General features: G+C 49.2%; 1 protein-coding gene across 7 annotated transcripts in view; it reads left to right on the plus strand.

Annotated features, from left to right (window-relative positions):
- Positions 1 to 508: 508 nt before the first annotated feature.
- Ypel1 (yippee like 1) overlaps positions 509 to 19,370 on the plus strand; it is a 26,294-nt gene continuing 7,432 nt past the window's right edge. For 2 of the 7 annotated variants that reach the window (XR_013043628.1, XM_076548399.1), the window contains exons 1-2: positions 509 to 683; positions 18,259 to 18,456. Coding sequence is in view for 4 of the 7 variants with exons in the window: in XM_076548399.1 (XP_076404514.1) it covers positions 645 to 683; positions 18,259 to 18,456 (237 nt within the window). In the remaining 3 variants the exon portion in view is untranslated. Of the gene's footprint in view, positions 684 to 6,675; positions 6,855 to 13,748; positions 16,875 to 17,803; positions 18,457 to 19,370 lie in introns of those variants that run through there. The other 5 variants (XR_013043629.1, XM_076548400.1, XM_076548402.1 and 2 more) reach the window with 4 other exon arrangements.

A 19,370-nucleotide genomic window follows, 5' to 3' on the forward strand; every position in this document is an offset into this window, starting at 1 on the left:
GGAGGCGCAAATACGGACATGGAAAGTGGACATGGGCTGCCTGTGTTGTAGGCAGGAATTGTGATCTGGAGGTTCCACAGTTCAAGTCCACGGAGATCTGGAGGCTCTCACGTGGAGACTCGGAGAGTTGAGGAAGGGTGGTCGGGATGGAGAAAGCGCAGAAGCTTGCACTCCAGGGACTCAGCTGCAGAGGTCCTCCTGCGTGCAGCCTGCGGCGACGGCGCGAACCTGTGGCCTTCCCAGGACCTGGACTCCAGGCTCAGGCGGTTCCCCGCCAGGCCCCGCCCCTGGAGACCGCGGCGACCTCAGCCGAGGCGTGCGGCTCAGGCCGAGTCCCCGGGGCGCGGCGGAACGCGCGTGGGCGCCTGGGGCAGGGCGGGGGGCGGGGACGCGGAGGGGGCGGAGACGCGGCGGCGGGGCGGGGCGGGAGGGCGGGGCGCGGGCCCCGATTGGCCAGCGCGGCGTTCCGTGGCCGTTTATGGCGGCGGGGCCGGGCCACCGCTCCAAAACAAAGGGCAGGCGGCCCGCGGGGCGGCGGCGGGAGGATGCCTCGCGCCGGGCCGGGGCGCCAACGGCCAGACCGCGTCCCGGGCCACGCCGGGACCGCCTGAAGGCCGAGCCCGCGCCGCCCGAGCCTGGGCCGGATGGGCGCTGCGGACCGGGCCGCGGACCGCCGAGCGGCCGTGAGTACGGGCGGGCCCCAGGCGGGTGCTCTGCGGCGACCCGGACCGGCGGCTCCGGGAGGGCGGCGGGCAAGCACCTGTTGGGCGCCGGCGGGCGGGCGGGCGGGGCGGGGGCGCGGAGGACGAGTCGACTTTGTTCTGTCTTCCCGGCGTGTTGGTGTCTAGTTCATGACGTTTCGAAAGACAACACAAAACCTCAATGTTTTGATTTTTTTTTTTACTCCCCGCCCCCATTCTCCCTATTGTTTTCTCCCTACCTTAAAAAAAAATGGGAAAGGAAATGAATACAGAAGATACTTCCAATAAAGGAGTGTTAAATAAAGGGTGGCATTTTCAAGTTGCCTGTACAATAACTGAAAGGAATTGTCCTCATTGTTTACCACTTGTGGCTCTAGGCTCTGTGAATGCAAATTGCCAACAGTCGCAACTAAATAAGATACCCTCGCCTCAATACCTGCATAAATGCTCATCTTCGACGTCCAAATCGTGTGCCGAGCTCCAGGATGGAATTCTGTTTTCGATAAATAGACGTTTAGAATACCGTTTTCCATCCCAAAGCTCTTTCTGATTGAGTTGCCCTCTTCTGAGTATCCAAAATGTATTTATCTTAATCTGATGTGTCTTGGCCAAGAACTGTACACACCTGCCCCCTGCTCTGCTAAACTATTCAGGTCCTAAGGCCAGGCTTACCTCCTCTAAGGAACCTTTCCAGGACCTTCTGAGCAACCCACCCTCACCCATCACCTCTGCTGTCTTCTAGTAGATGTGTTAACAGATGTTTGCTGAGTACCTGCCTCCCAGGAGCTGTTCTATGACCACAGGCTGGTCCTGTGGGTGTGGGTGCATGTGCACAGTGGGATATAAATAAATACATAGCATGTGTAAATTTATGAATGTGTAGCCTGCATGTAGGCATGCTCACCTTGTGTGTACCTGGTGCCTACAGAAGCCAGAAGAGGATGTCAGATCCCCTAGAGCTGAAGTTACAGATGGTTGTGAGCCACCATGTGGATGCTGGGACTCCTACCAGGGTGGTACACAAGAGCAACAAGCTCTAAAGTACCGAGCGTTTCTCCAGCCATTGTTTATGGACTCTTAAAAGACAGGGCTGGCATGTTTGTGGATTGCTGCTACCAGGATCTCTAGGGCTTTGTGTTCCTGGCCTGTGCCCTATGTGGTTACCATGATTTCTTAGGGATTAGAGCAAATTCCTGCCTTACTACAGACATGGGTAGTCCAAAGGGCTGGCCCAGATGAAACACACACACACACACACACACACACACACACACACACACACACACCACTAAACCATGTTAGTGACCAATCTTTATCACTCTACCCACAGCTCCAACTTTGTAAATAACTTATTTTAGAATACTTTTATAACTACATAAATGTCACAGAAGAGCTCTGGGTGTGGCTCAGTGGTAGAACACGTGCTGAGCATGTGTGAGGCCCTGGTTCCATTGCTGCTAAACACACAAAAGTTTCCAGCTGTCAGGCAGCGGTGGTGCACGCCTTTAACCCCAGCACTCGGGAGGCAGAGGCAGGTGGATCTCTGTGAGTTCGAGGCCAGCCTGGTCTACAAAGTGAGTTCCAGGACAGCCAGGGCTACTCAGAGAAACCCTGTCTCGTTCCCGGCTCAGCTCTGGCAGCCCCACCCAACCCGCTCACCGCCGTCACTGTGGCACATTTGGTCAAATAGCTGAGGAGGGTCTGTTCTTTACATCTCGGGTTACCTTTGCATTTTAAGAACCAACGTTGGTGAACGTGTGTCAGCATCAGTGTTGCTCTGACGTCTGTCTTCAAGCACCCATGCAGGAGGAAGCAATGGGTAGCCTGCAGGGCTGATAAATGCACTAGAAATTTAAAATATTAAAGAAGCAGCTTGTTCTCAGTACATGAAACCCAGTCTTACACATACTAGGCAAGTGGGATGGAATTTAGCAAAGGACTTAGGTACAGGTGAGAGAAAATCCTGAGTGGGTGGAGAGCTAAGGATTCTGGGGAAGGCGGTGTGAAATAGAATCAGATATAAGATCAATTTTGTCCCCAGGAGATAACCTCCTGTTATAAGTCAATGCCTGGGTCCTGCACACCATCAGCAGGCATGCGTGGAGTGGAAAACCCTTGAATATTTGAGTATGTTATATATAGCATGTAAGTAAATAAAGCTGTTTAGCCAGGCCAGGCATAGTGGCTCAGCCTTCCATCCCAGCCCTCAGGAGGCAGAGGCACGGATCTCTGTGAGTTCTAGGCCAGCCTGATCTACTTAAGTGAGTTCCTGGCCAAATAAGGCTACATAGCAAGACTCTGTCTTTAAAAAAAAAAAAAAAACTAGTTTAGCTAGGCATGGTAGCAGGAGGATGAGGAATTCAAGTTCGTCCTTGGCTACATACGGAGTTTTAGGCCAACCTGAGCTACATGAAACAGTCTAAACACAACAAAACAAAGGGCAGAGAAATGGCCCAGTGGTTAGGAGTGCATACTGCTCTTGCAGAGGACCCGAGTTTGATTCCTAGCACCCACATGAGGCAGCTCACAACCAACTATAACTCCAGCCCCGGAAGTCTGACACCCCTGATTTGCACGCGTGCGCGCACGCACACACACACACACACAAAATTAAAAGGAAAACTGTCGACTTCCCAGCTGTGTTTCCTCTAGCTGTCTTCACAGCCATCGTGCCATTCAGGGAAACCAGGCAGCTTTCTGCTGCCTTGTCTCTCAAGCCAGAACTGTGCAGAGCCTTGCTATTGGCAGCAGGAGGCAGAAATGATGTGCTGTGGCATCTTAGACAAGAAGAGCTGATTGCACACACATCATCAGTAGTCACTGTTGTGCTTAGGCAGAAGGAGGTGGAAGGTGAGGGACTGAGGGAGAGGTGTCTAGAACTTTGGTGTGGAGGGAGTAAGAGGTGGCAGTCCACGGCAGGCACAGGGTGTTTTGTCTTGGGGCTCCTGTGCCTGAAGTGTGGGAGAAAGCTTCTCAGCCCGTGATTCTAGTGGGGAAACAAAGGATATGAGGAAAGAAGTAGGGACCACCAGAGGCCAGCTATAGTGACACTGTGACTATTTGAATCCTTCCAGATCTTTCCAAGCCTGTGAATGTAGGTCCTGTGCGTCTGAATAGTCCATTTGTATGCTTAGCATCAAAATATGCAGGTGAGGGCCAGCAAGATGACTGAGCAGCAAAGACTCCTGCTGCCAGCCCTGACAACCTGAGTTTGGTCCCTGAGACCCACACAGTGGATGGAGAACCACCTCAGAGTTGTCCTCTGACCACACCTGTGGTACACACACACACACACACACACACACACACACACACACACACAAGAAAATCAGGCCTTCCCTCACTGCAGCCTCCAGCCCCATCCTGGCAGTGTCTCTCAGACATGAGGGCATTTGCAGACTCTCAAACTTGAGGTGTTTTCTAATTTTTTGTTAGTACAAGAGAACATTGTGACTGCTTTTATCCAATTGCTTTGCAAATGTAAACTCCTTTGATGGACCATTCCAGTGCAGGAAGATACACCGAGGAATGTTCTAGATGAAATGTCTCCCCGCATTGCCCGCCACCCCCCAAAGGCCTCACTGTGTTAGCCATTCAAATTCTTGGGCTCAGTTGGTCTTCCTAGCTCAGTCTTCCCAGTAGCAAATAAAGTTACACAACGGCCCCAGCCCATCTGCTGGTCAGTGGCGGCATGGAGCCTGTTAAAGCAATGCTGTGGTGAAGGCTGTGTGCAGTCAAAGGCGTGGGGCGGGTGGTGGTGTACACCATTACTCCTGGCCTTTGGAAAGTGGAGGCAGGTAGAGCTCTGTGGGTTCTAGGCCAGCCTTGTCTACATAGCAAGTACCAGGCCAGCCACAGCTCAACGGTGAGATCCTGACAGAGAGGGAGTGGGGAGTTAAGTGGCCGGCTGGAGGGGTACCCTGGCTCCACACTTCATACCACTGGGCATCAAGAGCTGCCAGGCTTCAGTTTGTTCCTCAGGGTCTCTGTCTTCCACAGTGTGGTAAATGCGCCATATGGACATGAGCCTGATCCACAGACTCTTAAAATAATTGTATGTGCTTATTTTAGGTGAGAAACTTCTGGAACCCAGCATACTGGTTTGCTAAGGAGAAGGGGAAAAGGAGGAAAAAACAAAACAAAACAACAGAACCCAGTGTCTTTTGTGGAGGTGGATGCCCAGGACTCAGGACTCAGAGTCCTTCCTGGGCTGGTCATGACTCACCTGGGAGACTGGCTAGCGTTTGCTCCCTAATTGCTTGTTAGATCTTGCAATGTTTTCCCCACTGTGTAGCGTCTGATTTAAAGCCGAGTAAGTTGACACACAGACACCATGTCAGGGATGGCTGCTGTCAGGCCATGGCTGGTCCAAGATTAGAGCCGCTGAGATGACCTGAAGTTTGTATGAGGCAGCTGCCCCTGAAGGGGTAAAAGGCAATCCACTGAACAGACCGAGCCCAGGGGAGCTGTTCTGGGGACTGAGACACATAGGCAGACCGTTAGACCAGGATTGATGGGAGCGGTGTGGAAAGCAGAGAAAGATGGGCACCTGCAGAAGCAGAACTGTTCCTTTAACCGGAACTACTGAAGGGCTGCCGTCTCGCTGTGCAAGTGGAGACTGCGCACAGGTGGTGTGGGAGTCTTGGGGTTTTACAGGATGGAAAAGGGGAACTTTGGGGGTGGAAGAGTCCTTCTGAGGTCAGTCCCCTGCAGTCTGGAAGTGGTAGACACCAGTGGGTTTGGTGTGGGGTCTCCTGACCAGAAGTGTCCACAGGTGTCATCAGTCCAGGCTGCTTCCCTGTGGGGGTCTCAGTCCACTTGAGGCTTGTGCGTCACTAAGCTTTCACAGCCGCTTCAGGTAAAGACACCTTGGGATCAGGGCCACATGGTGAAGGCTTCTGCCATAGTCTGTTTTCGGTTGCTGTGATGAACACTATGACCAAAAGCGATACACCACAGAGAGGGTGTATTTCATCTTACACTTAGGTCATACTCCATCATTGAAGGAAGTCGAGGCAGGAACTATTGGAGAATGCTGCTTACCAGCTTGCTCACTCTCTAGCTAGCTTTTTCTCTAGCTAGCTTTTATTTATTTATTTCTGTTTTATGTGTATCGGTGTTTTGCCTACGTATTTGTTTATGCACCTGTGTGTAGGTTCTGTGGAGCCCAGAAGAGGGTGTCAGATTCCCTGGAGCTGAAGTTACAGACAGTTGTGAGCTGCCATGAGACCAGGTCCTCTGCAAGAGCAGCAGTGATCTTAACTACTGAGGCATCTCCAGGTCTCAACTAGCTCTCCTATACAGCCCAGACCCACCTGCCTAGGGACAGTGCTGCCCACAGTGGGCTGGGCCCTCACACTTCCATCATCAGTCAAGACAGTCTCTCACAGACATGGCCGTGGGCCTGTCTAATCTGGGCAGCAGTTCGGCTGCAGGTCCCGGATGTTTGAACTAAGTTGACAGTGAGAACGAGCCATGGGTCTCCGGAGAAGGTGACAGGCAGTGTGGAGTGGGAACAGCAGAGCTCTTGCTGGGGTTCCAGAGCTTCACCTTGCTCATGGCGGCCTGTGGGGCCGTGTGCACAGCACTCACTAGATCCAAGTCCTCCCTCCTCGGGTGCTGGTGGGATTCAGCCGCTCAAGGATCTGCAGCCTCTTAAAGTTGTGAGTGCATGCTTGTTTGCTTGGAAAATACTTTTTTGACTTTTTATTTATATGTGTGTATGCCTGTCTTTATGTACACTATTATGTGCAGTGCCCACACACACCAGAAGAGGGCATCAGATGCCCTGGAACTGGACTTACAGGCAGTTGTGAGCTGCCTGATGTGGTGCTGGGAACTGAACCCAGTCCTCTGCAGGAGCAGCAAATGTCCTTAATCATTGTACCTTCTCTGCAGCCCTGCACTCGAAACGTTTAATTCATAACATGGGCCCAAACTAAACAGTAAGCTAAGGACACCTTGAATCTAATAGGTGAGACTACTCCCTGGACTCTGCAGAGGCTGACTCAAGCATGGCGCTGGTGAAAGCCTGGCTGGTGCACTGGTGTTTGGAGGACTGTGGCCCTCAACCTGGGGAAGTGTGAATCAGGAAGAGAGGGATCCATGCTATGCCCCGTCACCATCAACCCTGCAGAAGCTGAGTTTTCCTAGGTGAATCTCTTGGGCCACCTTGTCCGTCTGTCTGTCAGTGTGTATGTGCACATGAATGTAGGAGCCCACAGAAGCCGGAGGACTCAGTTCCCCTTGCAGCTGTAGATTCAGGTACTTTTGAGCCACCACACGTAGATGCTGGGAAATGAACCCAGGTCCTCTGAAAAAGTAGTATACACTCTTTAACTGCTGCCCCATCTCTCCAGCCCTGCCATCTTTTATTACCTGTATTAGAGTTGAAGTTTTCTCCAGTTCTGCCCAGACCCACGGACCCCACAGCAGCTTATAAAATAATCACTCAGAAGCTTATATTAACTATAACTGCATGGCCATGACTCAAGCCTTTTGCTAGCTAGCTCTCATATCTTAAATTAGCCCATAACTGTTAATCTATGTATCGCCACATCTTCTGTGGCTTTACCTGTGTCCCATTACAGGCTGCTCCCTGGGCGGCTTGCTGGCGTCACCTGACTCAGCTCTTCCACTTCCCAGAATTCTCCTTGTGTGTTTATCCCGCCTATACTTCTGCCTGGCTACGGACCAATCAGCTTTTTATTTGTCAACCAATCCGAGTAACACATTCACAGGTACAGAACGTCCCACAGCACAGTATAGTGTGTCTTCTTAAATAACTTTTAGTTTTAATTTTCTTTCAGTTATTCACACAATACAGATGTACTGTTAGCAAGGCTCTAGCCTTGGTGTCTCCACTCTTCTTTGTCCTTATTGGACGTGTATCTCTTGTCAACAGTGTCTGTGGATTTTGTTTTCTGATATAATCTGAAACCTTGGACTTTTAGTGCATTTAGGATTCATGTAAACATTGAATAATTTTGTTTTTAATCTTCCTTTGTGATCTCTATTTCTTTTTTTGTTTGTTTGTTTTCTCTCCTTCTTTGAGTGCTTTTAAACAATGTTTTATCATTCCTCTATTTATCTTAGTGGATTCTTATAGAAGTTTTCTCAGGTACCACCAGAATTACCCTTACTTCCTCAGATTCAAAACCTGGTTTATAGTGACATTTTGACTACTACTGGGCCTCGTATATGATGGCTCCTCTAAGTCTAGTGTGCACAAGGACATCTAGCAATGTTTTCACAACAATGAAATTCTCCTCCGACCTCACATTTCTCAGAAAATACATCTGTAACTAAACAATACTGTCTTTGTGGAAACACTCAAGGACTTTGGACGTTTTTCACTTCAGTTTGACTTATTGCTGCCGTTTGTTGCAGCTGGATCTTTTTAGGACTCTACCCATTCTGACTGTCCACATAAGCCATTTTCTTTCCTACTTGTAGTTTTGAGTGTGAAGTTTCGACTGTCTGTGGAGTTGCTTTCCTTTAGTAATATTTAATACAGTGAAAGCTTTAAGTTGTCTGACTGCCACACTTTGCCAATTCTTTTGTTTTTGTTAGAGGCTGGTAAGGAGGACAAAGTTTTGCTGGGTAGCCCAGGCTGGCCCAGAACTCAGAATCCTCCTGCTTCAGCCCTTGAAATGCTGCAACTACAGATGTGAGCCTCTACCTGATTCTTTATAAAAGTGAGCTGGTTCTGTTCTGGGTGATGCTGGGGTTTGAGCCCATCTGAACCCAAGCTGAGAGACTACTGCATAGAAAGCTTAGGATAACAGCTGATGTAAAACCTTTGTTGTCCTTTTGTTTTTTGTTTTTTGTGGTTTGTCTTTTGTTTTTTGGGGTTTTTGTTTTTGTTTTTTGTTTTTGTTTTTGAGACAGTGTTTCTCTGCATAGCCCTGGATGTCCTGGAACTCACTCTGTAGACCAGGCTATCCTTGAACTCAAAGATCTGCCTGCACCTACCTCTGCTTCATGAGCCCTGGGATTAAAGGTGTGCATCACCCATGCCCAGCTGTCTCCAAAGTCTTATTGATACCTTGAGTTCTTGTCTGGGTTTCACTGTTTAGTGTGGAAACAGTTCTGATCAGATAATCCTGCCCGCCCCCCATTTCTAGGCACGTTTATGGCCTTTTTCTGCTTCCTTTGGTGTTCTTCAGTTTTCTTGGTCTACGTCTAGTCATGATTTTATTTTTGTTTTTCCTGCTTGGTATTTAGCCCAGACACTTCTTAAGTCTAGTGTCTCTTCAATTTTGGAAACTCCATCATTAATGTCTCTGACTCATCTTCAGTTTGGATTCTCTCTTCCTCTCTCCCTTCATCTTAGTCCTGTTAATCCCCTTGTATGGTGTTTATTTCTAGTTCCATTTATATTAATTCCTAAATCTGCAAGGTCATTCTCCCTCACTTGTCAATGATGTGTCTGTAAATGGGCAGGAAGTCCTTACCGGTCCGCGTCCATGGAGTCTCTGCTTGTCTCCACCTGGCCCTGGTACTAAGGCTTTGTTTTCCTGAGAGCCTTGGGAGACTAGACAGGTGTTGTACCACACCAAGCCATACCCCAGCACACCTGGTTACCTTGGTTTGTTTCGGTGTTTGTTTGTTTTTACTGTACTCTTTTCTAATTTTTAAAATTACATTTATTATTTGGTTGCTTGGGAATTGGGGTGTGCCACAGTGTACAAGTGGAGGTCAGAGGCTGCTTTCGAGAATTGGTTCCCTCCTACCACCACGAGGATCCCAGTGATCTATCTCAGGTCACCATGCCTGGTGGCAAAAACCTTTTCCCACTGAGCCTTCTGGGAAATTGTTATATTGTTCTTCCTGTGGGGATTTCTCAGGACTGAAATACCTTATACAAACTAGATACATGCTTTCACCTGCCTCTGCCAGATGCCTTAGGGCCTTGGTGTAGCAAAAAAAAAAAACAAAAACCATCTATTGGGAGACCTGACTGGTGGAATTGGGGGCTGTGAATTGACAAGAGAGCTGTGCTGTGGTGATGACTGCCTCTGTGGCGAGGATGTCTGCAGTCGGCCTTCAGCTTGCAGAGAGACTCCCATGGTGCTGGGCTCTGTGAAGTGCTTTCAGGGCGAGAACAACCGCCACCCTCAGGCAAGACTTCTGGGTTCAGCTGTGCACAGTGGTGTCCAGCTGTTCATCGTTATTTTACCATCATGTTGTTGCTTTAAGGAAATGGCCCAAGTTGGATGTAGTGGTACACCAGAAATCCCAGATACTTGCATGGCTGAGACAAGAGAACGGACAGACGGTGTGTTGAAAGCCAACTTGGACTAAATAGAAAGACCATTGTCTCTTATTTAAAAAAAAAAAAAGAAAGAAAGAAAAGAAAAAGCCGGGCAGTGGTAGCGCACGCCTTTAATCCCAGCACTTGGGAGGTAGAGCCAGGCGGATCTCTGTGAGTTCGAGGCCAGCCTGGTCTACAGAGTGAGTTCCAGGACAGGCACCAAAACTACACAGAGAAACCCTGTCTTGAAAAGAAAAACAAAAAACAAAAACAAAACTGGAGAGATGTCTCGGCCATTCAAGGCTGGACTCCACAACCCTCCCTCCCCACAAAAAAAAAAAAAAAAAAAAAAAAAAAAAAAACCAAAGAAACCTTTTAAAAACTATTTTATTTGGTTAGCATTTTTAGTACTTCTCCAAGAGAGGAGGGTTGGTCCAAATAGGTGGGAAGTTGTCTTTTTTTTCTTTCTTTTTTTGTTTTTTTTTTTTTCAAGACAGGGTTTTTCTGTGTAGTCCTGGCTACTCTGGAACTCACTCTGTAGCCCAGGTTGGCCTCGAACTCACAGAGCTCTGCCTGCCTCTGCCTCCCGAGCGCTGGGATTGAAGGCGTGCACCACCATACCTGGCTTTACATTCATTGTTTTGAAACAGAGTCTGCCACTGAACTGTGCCATCATGCCTGGGCGTGTGCATGGGTGCTGGGGATCTGACCTCAAGCCCTCGTGCCTCAGAGCAAAGGGCAAAGGCCTTTCCTGACTGAGCCATCTGCCTAACAGATGTTTTCTTTTGGAGAACTTGAAACTCATTACTGAATGTACACACATCTACACATATGTTCATATGACACACACACACTCATTCATCTGCTATGTAGGTCGGTTTTCTGGAGTTCACAGCTTGTATGCATGGATGAGATGCAGCGTTCAGCATCATACTGAGCAGATGTCCATAATGTACCTGACAGAAACAGGAGACCATGAGAGGACCTGCTCAGGCCTCCAGCTGCTCCAGAACCACTGGGTTTAATTTTAAAGCAACAGTAACATTTGGATGTTGGTTTTCATCTAACAGTCCCGCCAGGTTCACCTGATCACCTGCTGACAGTGCTCTTTGGAAGGTTGTGGGCTCTGCCTGGAGGAGGTGAGTGACTAGGGTAGGCCTTCGAAGGTGATGTCCTCTTCTGTTTTTGGCTTGCTCTCCCTGCTTCTTGGTCCACAGACTCCACCCCCAGAGGCAGGAGTTGTTCTGCCATCACGCCCTTCCCTGTCACAGAGAACTGAAATCCCTCAGAAACTGTGAGTTGAGAGGAAGTACTTCCTTTAAGTTGTTCCTTCCATGGTAACACAGTAGCAACTCTGTGGTTGTCTGTAGTTACAGGCCGTGGTCTTTGCTCTGGCTAACCAGGCAGGGCAAGCCACAGCTTGTCCCCAAGCATCTCTGCCAGGAGGCAATGCACAGTTGTTTGTAGTCTGTTTCAGCTCCCACACTCCGTCATGGACCAGGTACATGGGCAAAGCATCAGCAACTGTGTGGCACGATCCTAACTGTCTTAATAAACCCGAAGCCAGGTATCAGGGTAAATGCTGAAAGATCAGAGACAAAGGAACGAGCCACAGCCACCTCTCACCTCACCAGCTCCTCAGCCGAAAAAGCTGAGCTCCTGTCTCTTCCCGCCTCATATTCCTTTCTCCGCTCAGTCATGTCACTTCCTGTCTCAACCTGCCTAGTACTGGGACTAAAGGTGTGTGTGCCTCCCAAATACCACTGACTGGCCTCTATGGCTAACTAGTGGCTGGCTTTGCCCTCTGATCTTCAGGTGAGCTTTATTTGTTAGAGCACAAACAAAATATCACCACAAACAACTAATAGAAAAAAAGGTGGAAGAAGAAATCAACAGCTTTAAGGCCAAGTTGAAAAAAATGAAGACACGGGGTAAGAATAACTGTTAACCAAAGCCCACTGAGGACAGTAAGGTTTCCTATGAACCCAGCCACTTCCCCAGGCTGCAGTGGGCACCCAGTCTCTGCCAGGTTGTCCAGCTGCCTTGAATGTTATAACAACTCACTTGTAGGAATACAACGTAATGGAGATGAATAACAACACATCATGGAAGGGAAGACTTGGAGAGCAGTGTCCCAGAAGAGGACCTGCGTCTTACACAGAGAATCCCCTGTGGGAGTGGCCAGCGGGAAGCAAATGGAAGCCCCAGTCACATGCTGTCTTACACCTGCCCCATGGGAAGAGACTCAATGTTGCCATATCTGCAGACAGGATGAGAAGTATAGGAGCAGCCTGCTGTCAGGTGACCCACAGTTGTGTACCAGAGACAGCCACCATGGTGGCACTGTGCTCTGACCAGCCTGAGGCTGCTGCATACCCACAAGCTATCCTGAGCACTCAAGCCGGTCACCCCAAGAAACACAGCGGGCACGTTGTCACGGCCCTGGGTCCAGAGCACAACTGGGAGGGCACAGTGGGCACAGTGGGAGGGCCATACACAGTGGTGACATGGCTGTCATGACATAAATACCAAGACCAATTGGGTGGTGACTAGATGGGGGGCTGTGGAAGGGACGGACGGCAGCCTGGGAGAATTAGATGTCCTTCTGCCCCCAGACCCACTGCACCTGTCTGCTTAAATGATTAACCCTTGCAGTACTGGAGGCTGGAAGCAAAGGTGAAGGAGTCTGCAGGGGTGGTTTCTGCTGAGGCCTCATGTCAGCTCCCACACCTGTCTCCCCGGGGCTTCGATTGCCTCCCAGCGTGTGTTCACATGCTTAGATGGATGTCTGCTGTTAGGCCACCCTAGTAACTTTGTTTAGCTCTGTACTCACTGAGCTGTCTTGACAGTTCCTTTTCATCTTTTAAAAGACCCATTTGGAAGCGGGGCATAGTTAGCGCACACCTGAAATCCCAGCTCGTGCTCGGGACCAAGGCAAAAGGCCTAACAGGTTTGAGGCCAACATGAGCTATATAGAAAGACTCAAAGTTTAAAAAAAAAAAAAAAAAAAAAAACAGGGAGTGAGAGGTCTTGGATGCGGGTTCAAGGGGACACAGCGTGAAGAGCATTAGCTGGATTGTTGGAAGTAAGGAGTTCACTAGAAAGGTCATTAGTATGCTATAGATAGAAAACAGAATGGTGGGGACTCAAGGGCATGGGGAGGAGGGCTCTGAGAAGGAAGAGAAGTAGGTCTCTTCTTGGAGCTCTCTGAAGATGGAACCTGCAGCCAGGTGCTCTGAGTCCCAGACAGGGCACAAGGAAGAATGGGGAGCTGCATGGGTGGCTGCATGCATGGCTGCATGCATGGCTGCCAGTGCCTGTGATGTAAACTCACTGCCTCTAAGTCTGGTGACTAAGATTTAGTGGGTGAGTGGTGCCTTTTGGTATTTGTGAGAGGAGGGGCTGTAGGTGTTGGGGCTGCATCCTCACCTTACACTCTTGAATGTGCAGGGCATGTAACACATGCTGTAATCCCAACACCAGAGATAGATCGACTGGCAGATCCCTGTAACCATCCAGCTTAGTCTGACTGCAATCTCCAGGCCATTGAGGGACCCTATTCCAAATAAGGAGGGCTGGTGAGATTGCTCAGCAGTTGAGAGCTCTTGCTGTGCAATCTGCAGATCTAAGTCAGTCTCTTGTGATATATCGTGTACCCTAATAAACTTGCCTGGGGATCGGAGGACAGAGCCAGCCACTAGATTAGACATAGAGGCCAGACAGTGGTGGCATACACCTTTGATCCTACCACTTGGGAGGCAGAGATCCGTCTGGATCTCTATGAGTTCAAGACCACACTGTAAACAGAGCCAGGCATGGTGGCACATGCCTGTAATCCTAATACTAGGAAGCACACATGCCTTTAATCGCAGGAAATGACATGACTGGGCGGAGAAAGGTATATAAGGTGTGAGGAAACAGGAACTAAAGAAATTCAGCTGAGACCCTTTTGGGTGAGGACTCAGGATTTCTGTCAGAGGACTCATGGAGTTGGTGAGGTAATAGGTGGTGGCTGTGGTTTGCTCTGTTTCTCTGATCTTTCAGCCTTTACCCCAATATCTGGCTCTGGGTTTTTTATTATAAGACCATCTTAATATTGAAACAACATCTGGCACCCAACAGTGAACCAGTCTCAGCATTACATTATACGGTTACAGAAAAACAGCCAAAGGCTTTTAGTCAACCTTAATCTATCCAGTAACCTTACAGGAACTGCCAAATGCTCAAGGCTGTGTGCAAGCTGACTGGACTCCTGTGCAAATGTTAGATTTGAGGAGATTTAAAGAAGCCATAGTCTCATATGGTATGCATTCCCCATTTGTGAAGCAGATGTTAAACTCATTTTTCCTCAAGACTGGAAAGATTTGGTTACAGCTGTTCTAGAAGCTGGTCCACAGTTACAATGGAGGACCTGGTGGAAAGATAAGGCTAAGACCAGGGAACGACAAAGTAGGGCTGGAGGCATTGAAATATCCCAAGATCAAATTCTTAGAGAAGGCAATTATGCTAATGTAGAAAGGCAGTCTCTATATGATGACCACACCCTGGCTTAATGCCGAATGGCAGCTTTGAATGCTTGGGACAGAATTGAAGAAGTAGGAAAGAAAATTGAGTCATTTACTAAAGTTATGCAGGACACAAAAGAAACCTTCATGGATTTCTTACAAAGGCTGTCTTCAGCAGTAAATAGAATGATACCAAATTCAGAAGCTAGACAGATAATAATAGAATCTCTGGCTTTTGAAAATGCTAATGCACAATGCAAAAGTAAGATCAGCACCCTTGGAGGAATGGATTGAGATACAATGAATATTGAATCTCATGACCATGATGATGCTTGGATAGGAGAGGTGATTCCCAGAAGTTTGAAGAAAAATAGTAGTGTCAGGTGTTTTGATTGTGGTAAATAATGTCACCAAAAAAGGGATTGTAAACAGGGCGTTCCTAGAAACAGTGTTTTTTCAAGGAACAATGGCAACAGAATGCCCCTCCCTTCTGGATTATGCAGAAGGTGTGGTAAAGACAAACTTGAGACTAATGAATGTAGATCATCAACAAGGGACAGACAAGGTAATCCTTTGCCTTTGCCATTGAGAAATTCCGAGGGGCCTCATGCAGGCCCCAATGACAAATTCCATTCAGTCCTTTCCTGCCATCATGGAAGAAACCCCTTCCCAGAGCAAGTAAAGAACCTAATGCCTGTTGTAAACAAACATCCTGCTCTGGGTTTTTAAGACCATCCAAGACTCAAACCTCAGACTCTGGGACACAGAAAGCCAGACATGTCACACGCTGTTGAACTGCGGCGCTGCTGCGGCGAGGTGATGTGGGGGTGTCAGCTCGTGTAGAATATGCAGAGTGGCTCCACGTGAGCACGATGGAAGGAGAGAAGCAGCTCCTAGACGCTGCCCCCTGACATCATGTGTGTCATGATCTGTGCATGCCTACACTCATACACATACAACACACACAAAACAACACTGAAATAGAAATGGGAGGGGGTGTGCCTGAGCTGGATCCCTAATACCAATATCGGCAGATCACAGCCATCTGTAACTTCAGTTCCAAAGGACCAAACGCCCTCTTCTGGCAGCGCCAACATACATGCACGTAAAATACAAACAAACCTCCTGAGACAAAACAAAAACAGTTGGATGACTCCTGAAGAATGACACCCAAGGTTGACCTCTGCGCTCCACATACACACACAAACACACATGTGCACATCACACACACACCAAAACTACAGAAGGCGGGGGTGAGGGTGGGGGGTTACAGGCCAGCTCAGTGGAGCTCACTGGCCTAGCATGTGCATGCAAGGCCCCAACTCCCGTCCCTGGTGCCATGGAGAAGCAAGACAACCTGTGACTAGTGTGAGGGAGTTATTTTTCTGAACTGGCAAGTAACATGTGGAGGGTTAGTCAGTGTCAGTCTGTCACTTGCAATTGTTGCACTGCTGTGTCAGGACAGTGTAGGGTCTGGGGTGTGTCACCCATGAGCCTTGTTGGCTGATGCTTCATGAGTCCCAGAATCAAACAATGTCTTTGATCAAATGTTTTTTTCTCCATTTTCTTAATTATTTGCATGTGAAATAAGCCTCTTGTGTCTGCTGGGCACCTGCTAGTTGCTATCAAAATGGGTAAGTTCATGAAACCCAGGAAAGGGCGCTGGTCCTGGATGGAAGCTGCTTGGGACACAAAGTCGTTATAGTAACTAAAGGACATTGGTGGCACCTCAGCACCCCACAGCAGGGTCCAGTGGGTACCCCTCAAGGTGACAGACTGAGGGGACGAGGGGACGAGGCCGCGTCAGAGGAGCAGTGCAAACCAGGCAAGAACAGACGGCTCGGGAATCTTCAATTTTAGGTCTATTTTTGTTTCAATCAAAGTCAAAGATAAGAGAAAAAGGAGCTCCCTCGGCACTTGTGACTAAGCATGCGTGGATGACTGGCTGGACAGCGAGAGTGGCTGGGCCTGCTCTAGGCCCCTGTGCTGTGTGCGTCCAGGTCTGCTCAGCAGACTGGACCTTAGTTCCTCCCGGCCCACTGCCGAGTCTGCCTCCGCACTGTGCCTCGGCAGGTGTGTCTGCCAGGTCTGCAGGAGGCGCAAACAGATGAAACACAACAAATCCTCAGTCACACCGAGTGGAACCCGCTTGTGACCATGAAGAAGGAGCCCTGGAGACAGAGGTGTGGCAGGCACACTGACTCCTTTGGTCACTTGGCACACACCTCAAGGACCCCACACCTCCAGCTCCCACCTGTGGTGACTGGCACAGCCTGTAACCCAGACCTGGCTGTGACAGCCTCGTACCTAGACAGATCTACACTCACGGTTATAAGGCTGATCTGGTCCCTAAAGACTTTTTGTTTGTTTGTTTGATTTTCAAAACAGGGTCTCACTAAGTAGCCTTGGCTAGCCCGGACCTCGATCTGTAGACCAGGCTGGCATCAAACTCTCAGAGATCTCCACCTGCCTCCGCCTCCCGAGTGCTGGGACTACAGGTGTGCACCACCACACTGGGCCAGACCTTTCTTTCTGCCTCTGAATTGTGTAATTCAGTCCTGAGCCATTCTGAAACCTGTACATTTACAGAGTTTTAAAACAGTATGGAAATACAATGTGTACTCCGTGAGCTAATGTTAGCAAATAAGATGACAGAGCCGCCAGGAAGATGGCCTGCTGCGCAAGCCTGAGTGCACACAGGGTCAGAACAAGAGGCGCTGGGGAGGTGGCTGGGCTGTGAGAGGCTTGCTGCACAGGCGTGAGGGAATCAGGTAAGAAACTGCATGTGGCAGCAGGCGCCTGTCCTAGAGAAGCAGAGAAAGGATCCCCAGGGCGGCCGGGCCAGTCAACCCAAGTCCCCAAGGTGGGTTGGAAATGAAAGCACCTGCCACACAGTCAGGACAACCTGAGTTGTGGAAGGAGAGGTCTGACCTCGGTACACACATGCACGCACTTACGCACACAGATAGTGATACTTTTTTCAAAAAAAGTTGGAGATGGAGAATGGTTGAGGACGACATCAAATATTGATCCTCAGCACATGTACCTACATACACAAACATATGCACATGCATACACTGCACATACACCAAGATTGGAATAAAAAAATGTTTAATTGGCAATGACCATATTATCAAGTAAAATCAGATTACTTGGCATGTTGCAGCCAACAACCCAGCTTGTGCAAAGGTACAAACATGCTTGCCTTTCTGAAATAGTGTGCTTACAACATTAGATGTACATGTAAAGACTTGGCTCTCAACCGGGTGGTGGTGGCGCACACCTTTAATCCCAGCACTCAGGAGGCAGAGCCAGGCGGATCTCTGTGAGTTCGAGGCCAGCCTGGTCTACAGAGTGAGTTTCAGGACAGGCTCCAAAGCTACACAGAGAAACCTTGCCTCGAAAAAAACAAAACAAAAAAGACTTTGCTCTCAGAGGAGACAGGCAGGAGGATTAAGACCAGCCTGGGACCAGAGTGAGACCCTGCCTGAGAACAATGACCTTGGGCGGAGGCTACAGCTCAGCGGCCAGCCTGTGCTTTCCCCGCACAAGGCCCTAGCTCTGAACCCAGCACTATAAAATAGGGTGGAAAGAAAGGGACAGAGCCTTAGCTTTGGGCCTGCTCCCTGTTCAAACCATCCCAGCCCTAACACACCACCTCACGCGTCCACTGCTGTTAAACAAACCAGAGCCTGTCTGATTTGTTTGCAGGTCACACTGATTTTCTCTTGCCCCAGTGTGTGGACACTACCACACGCCCTCCACACCAGCGACGGCTCTTGCGTGTATTTTCCAGTGTTTCTTCTGTCAGAGAGTCCGACAGAGCCATAGTTCCTCCAGTGCTGGCCCGGAGCTGAGGGACGAGCGCCCAGCAGACATGGTGAAAATGACCAAGTCCAAGACTTTCCAAGCTTACCTGCCACACTGTCACAGGACGTACAGCTGTATCCACTGCAGAGCCCATCTGGCCAACCACGATGAGCTCATCTCCAAGGCAAGTGACCCCAATTCAAAACCATGAAACAAGGCTGGCCCACGCCTTTAATCCCAGCACTGGGGAGGCAGGGGCAGGAGGATCTCTGTGAGTTCGAGGCCAGCCTGGGCTACAGAGTGAGCCCTCAAAAAGAAAGAAAAGCCATGAGGTAATGACAGGTAGAACTGGTTGGGGACAGCAGGGCTTTGGTGACTTGTGACAACTGCTGTTTGCCAAGATCTGTCACTTGAGCCAGTAGTGAGAGTCAGGTGCCATGGACGGCCATTTTTCTGCAGCATGCCAGGCATGTCCATCATGGGAAGGGTCACAAAAGTAATTTGAGAAATGGTTTTGATGTTAGCTGTTTTAAAATTGCATGAAGAACAGAAGTGTGCTAGAAAATGAGTGATTTGAAAGTTATCCATCATATCAGATAAGCATTTCAAGTTGGAAGATGCCACAAATACAATTCTTAAAGGTACAGAGGTATGACAAAATTCCAAGAGGTATAACACCTTCATCTGAGCTGGTGATGGTGAGGGTGACTTTTAACTTTGTGTCCCATAACAAGATACCTGAGGAAATCAGCTCAATAAAGAAAAAACTCGTCTGTGGTTTCAGAGATTTCCGTGCATGGCCAGGTGTCCTCCCGCCATGGTAGGAGCATGTGCAGAGGAGGTAGAGAGAAAAGGGGAAGAGACCAGGGTCCCGGGGGCTTCCAGGCTTGCCTAGAGAGACCTGACGTCCTCCCACTGGTCTCTACCTCCTGATGGTTCCCTCACTGTCAGTAACAGCACGTTCAGGATCCAAACAAAGGTGGCAGCCATGGCAGACTCCTGAGTGGTCTTTCTGCTTAGGCCTTGGTGAGACTGAGGAGCACACGCCATGTTCCAGCATGTTGGAAACTAGAGCCAGCCCCATGAGAGTTCTCCAGG

Source organism: Peromyscus maniculatus, chromosome 12 (genome assembly GCF_049852395.1).
Source record: "Peromyscus maniculatus bairdii isolate BWxNUB_F1_BW_parent chromosome 12, HU_Pman_BW_mat_3.1, whole genome shotgun sequence".
In the NCBI taxonomy this organism is placed as follows: Eukaryota; Metazoa; Chordata; class Mammalia; order Rodentia; family Cricetidae; genus Peromyscus; species Peromyscus maniculatus.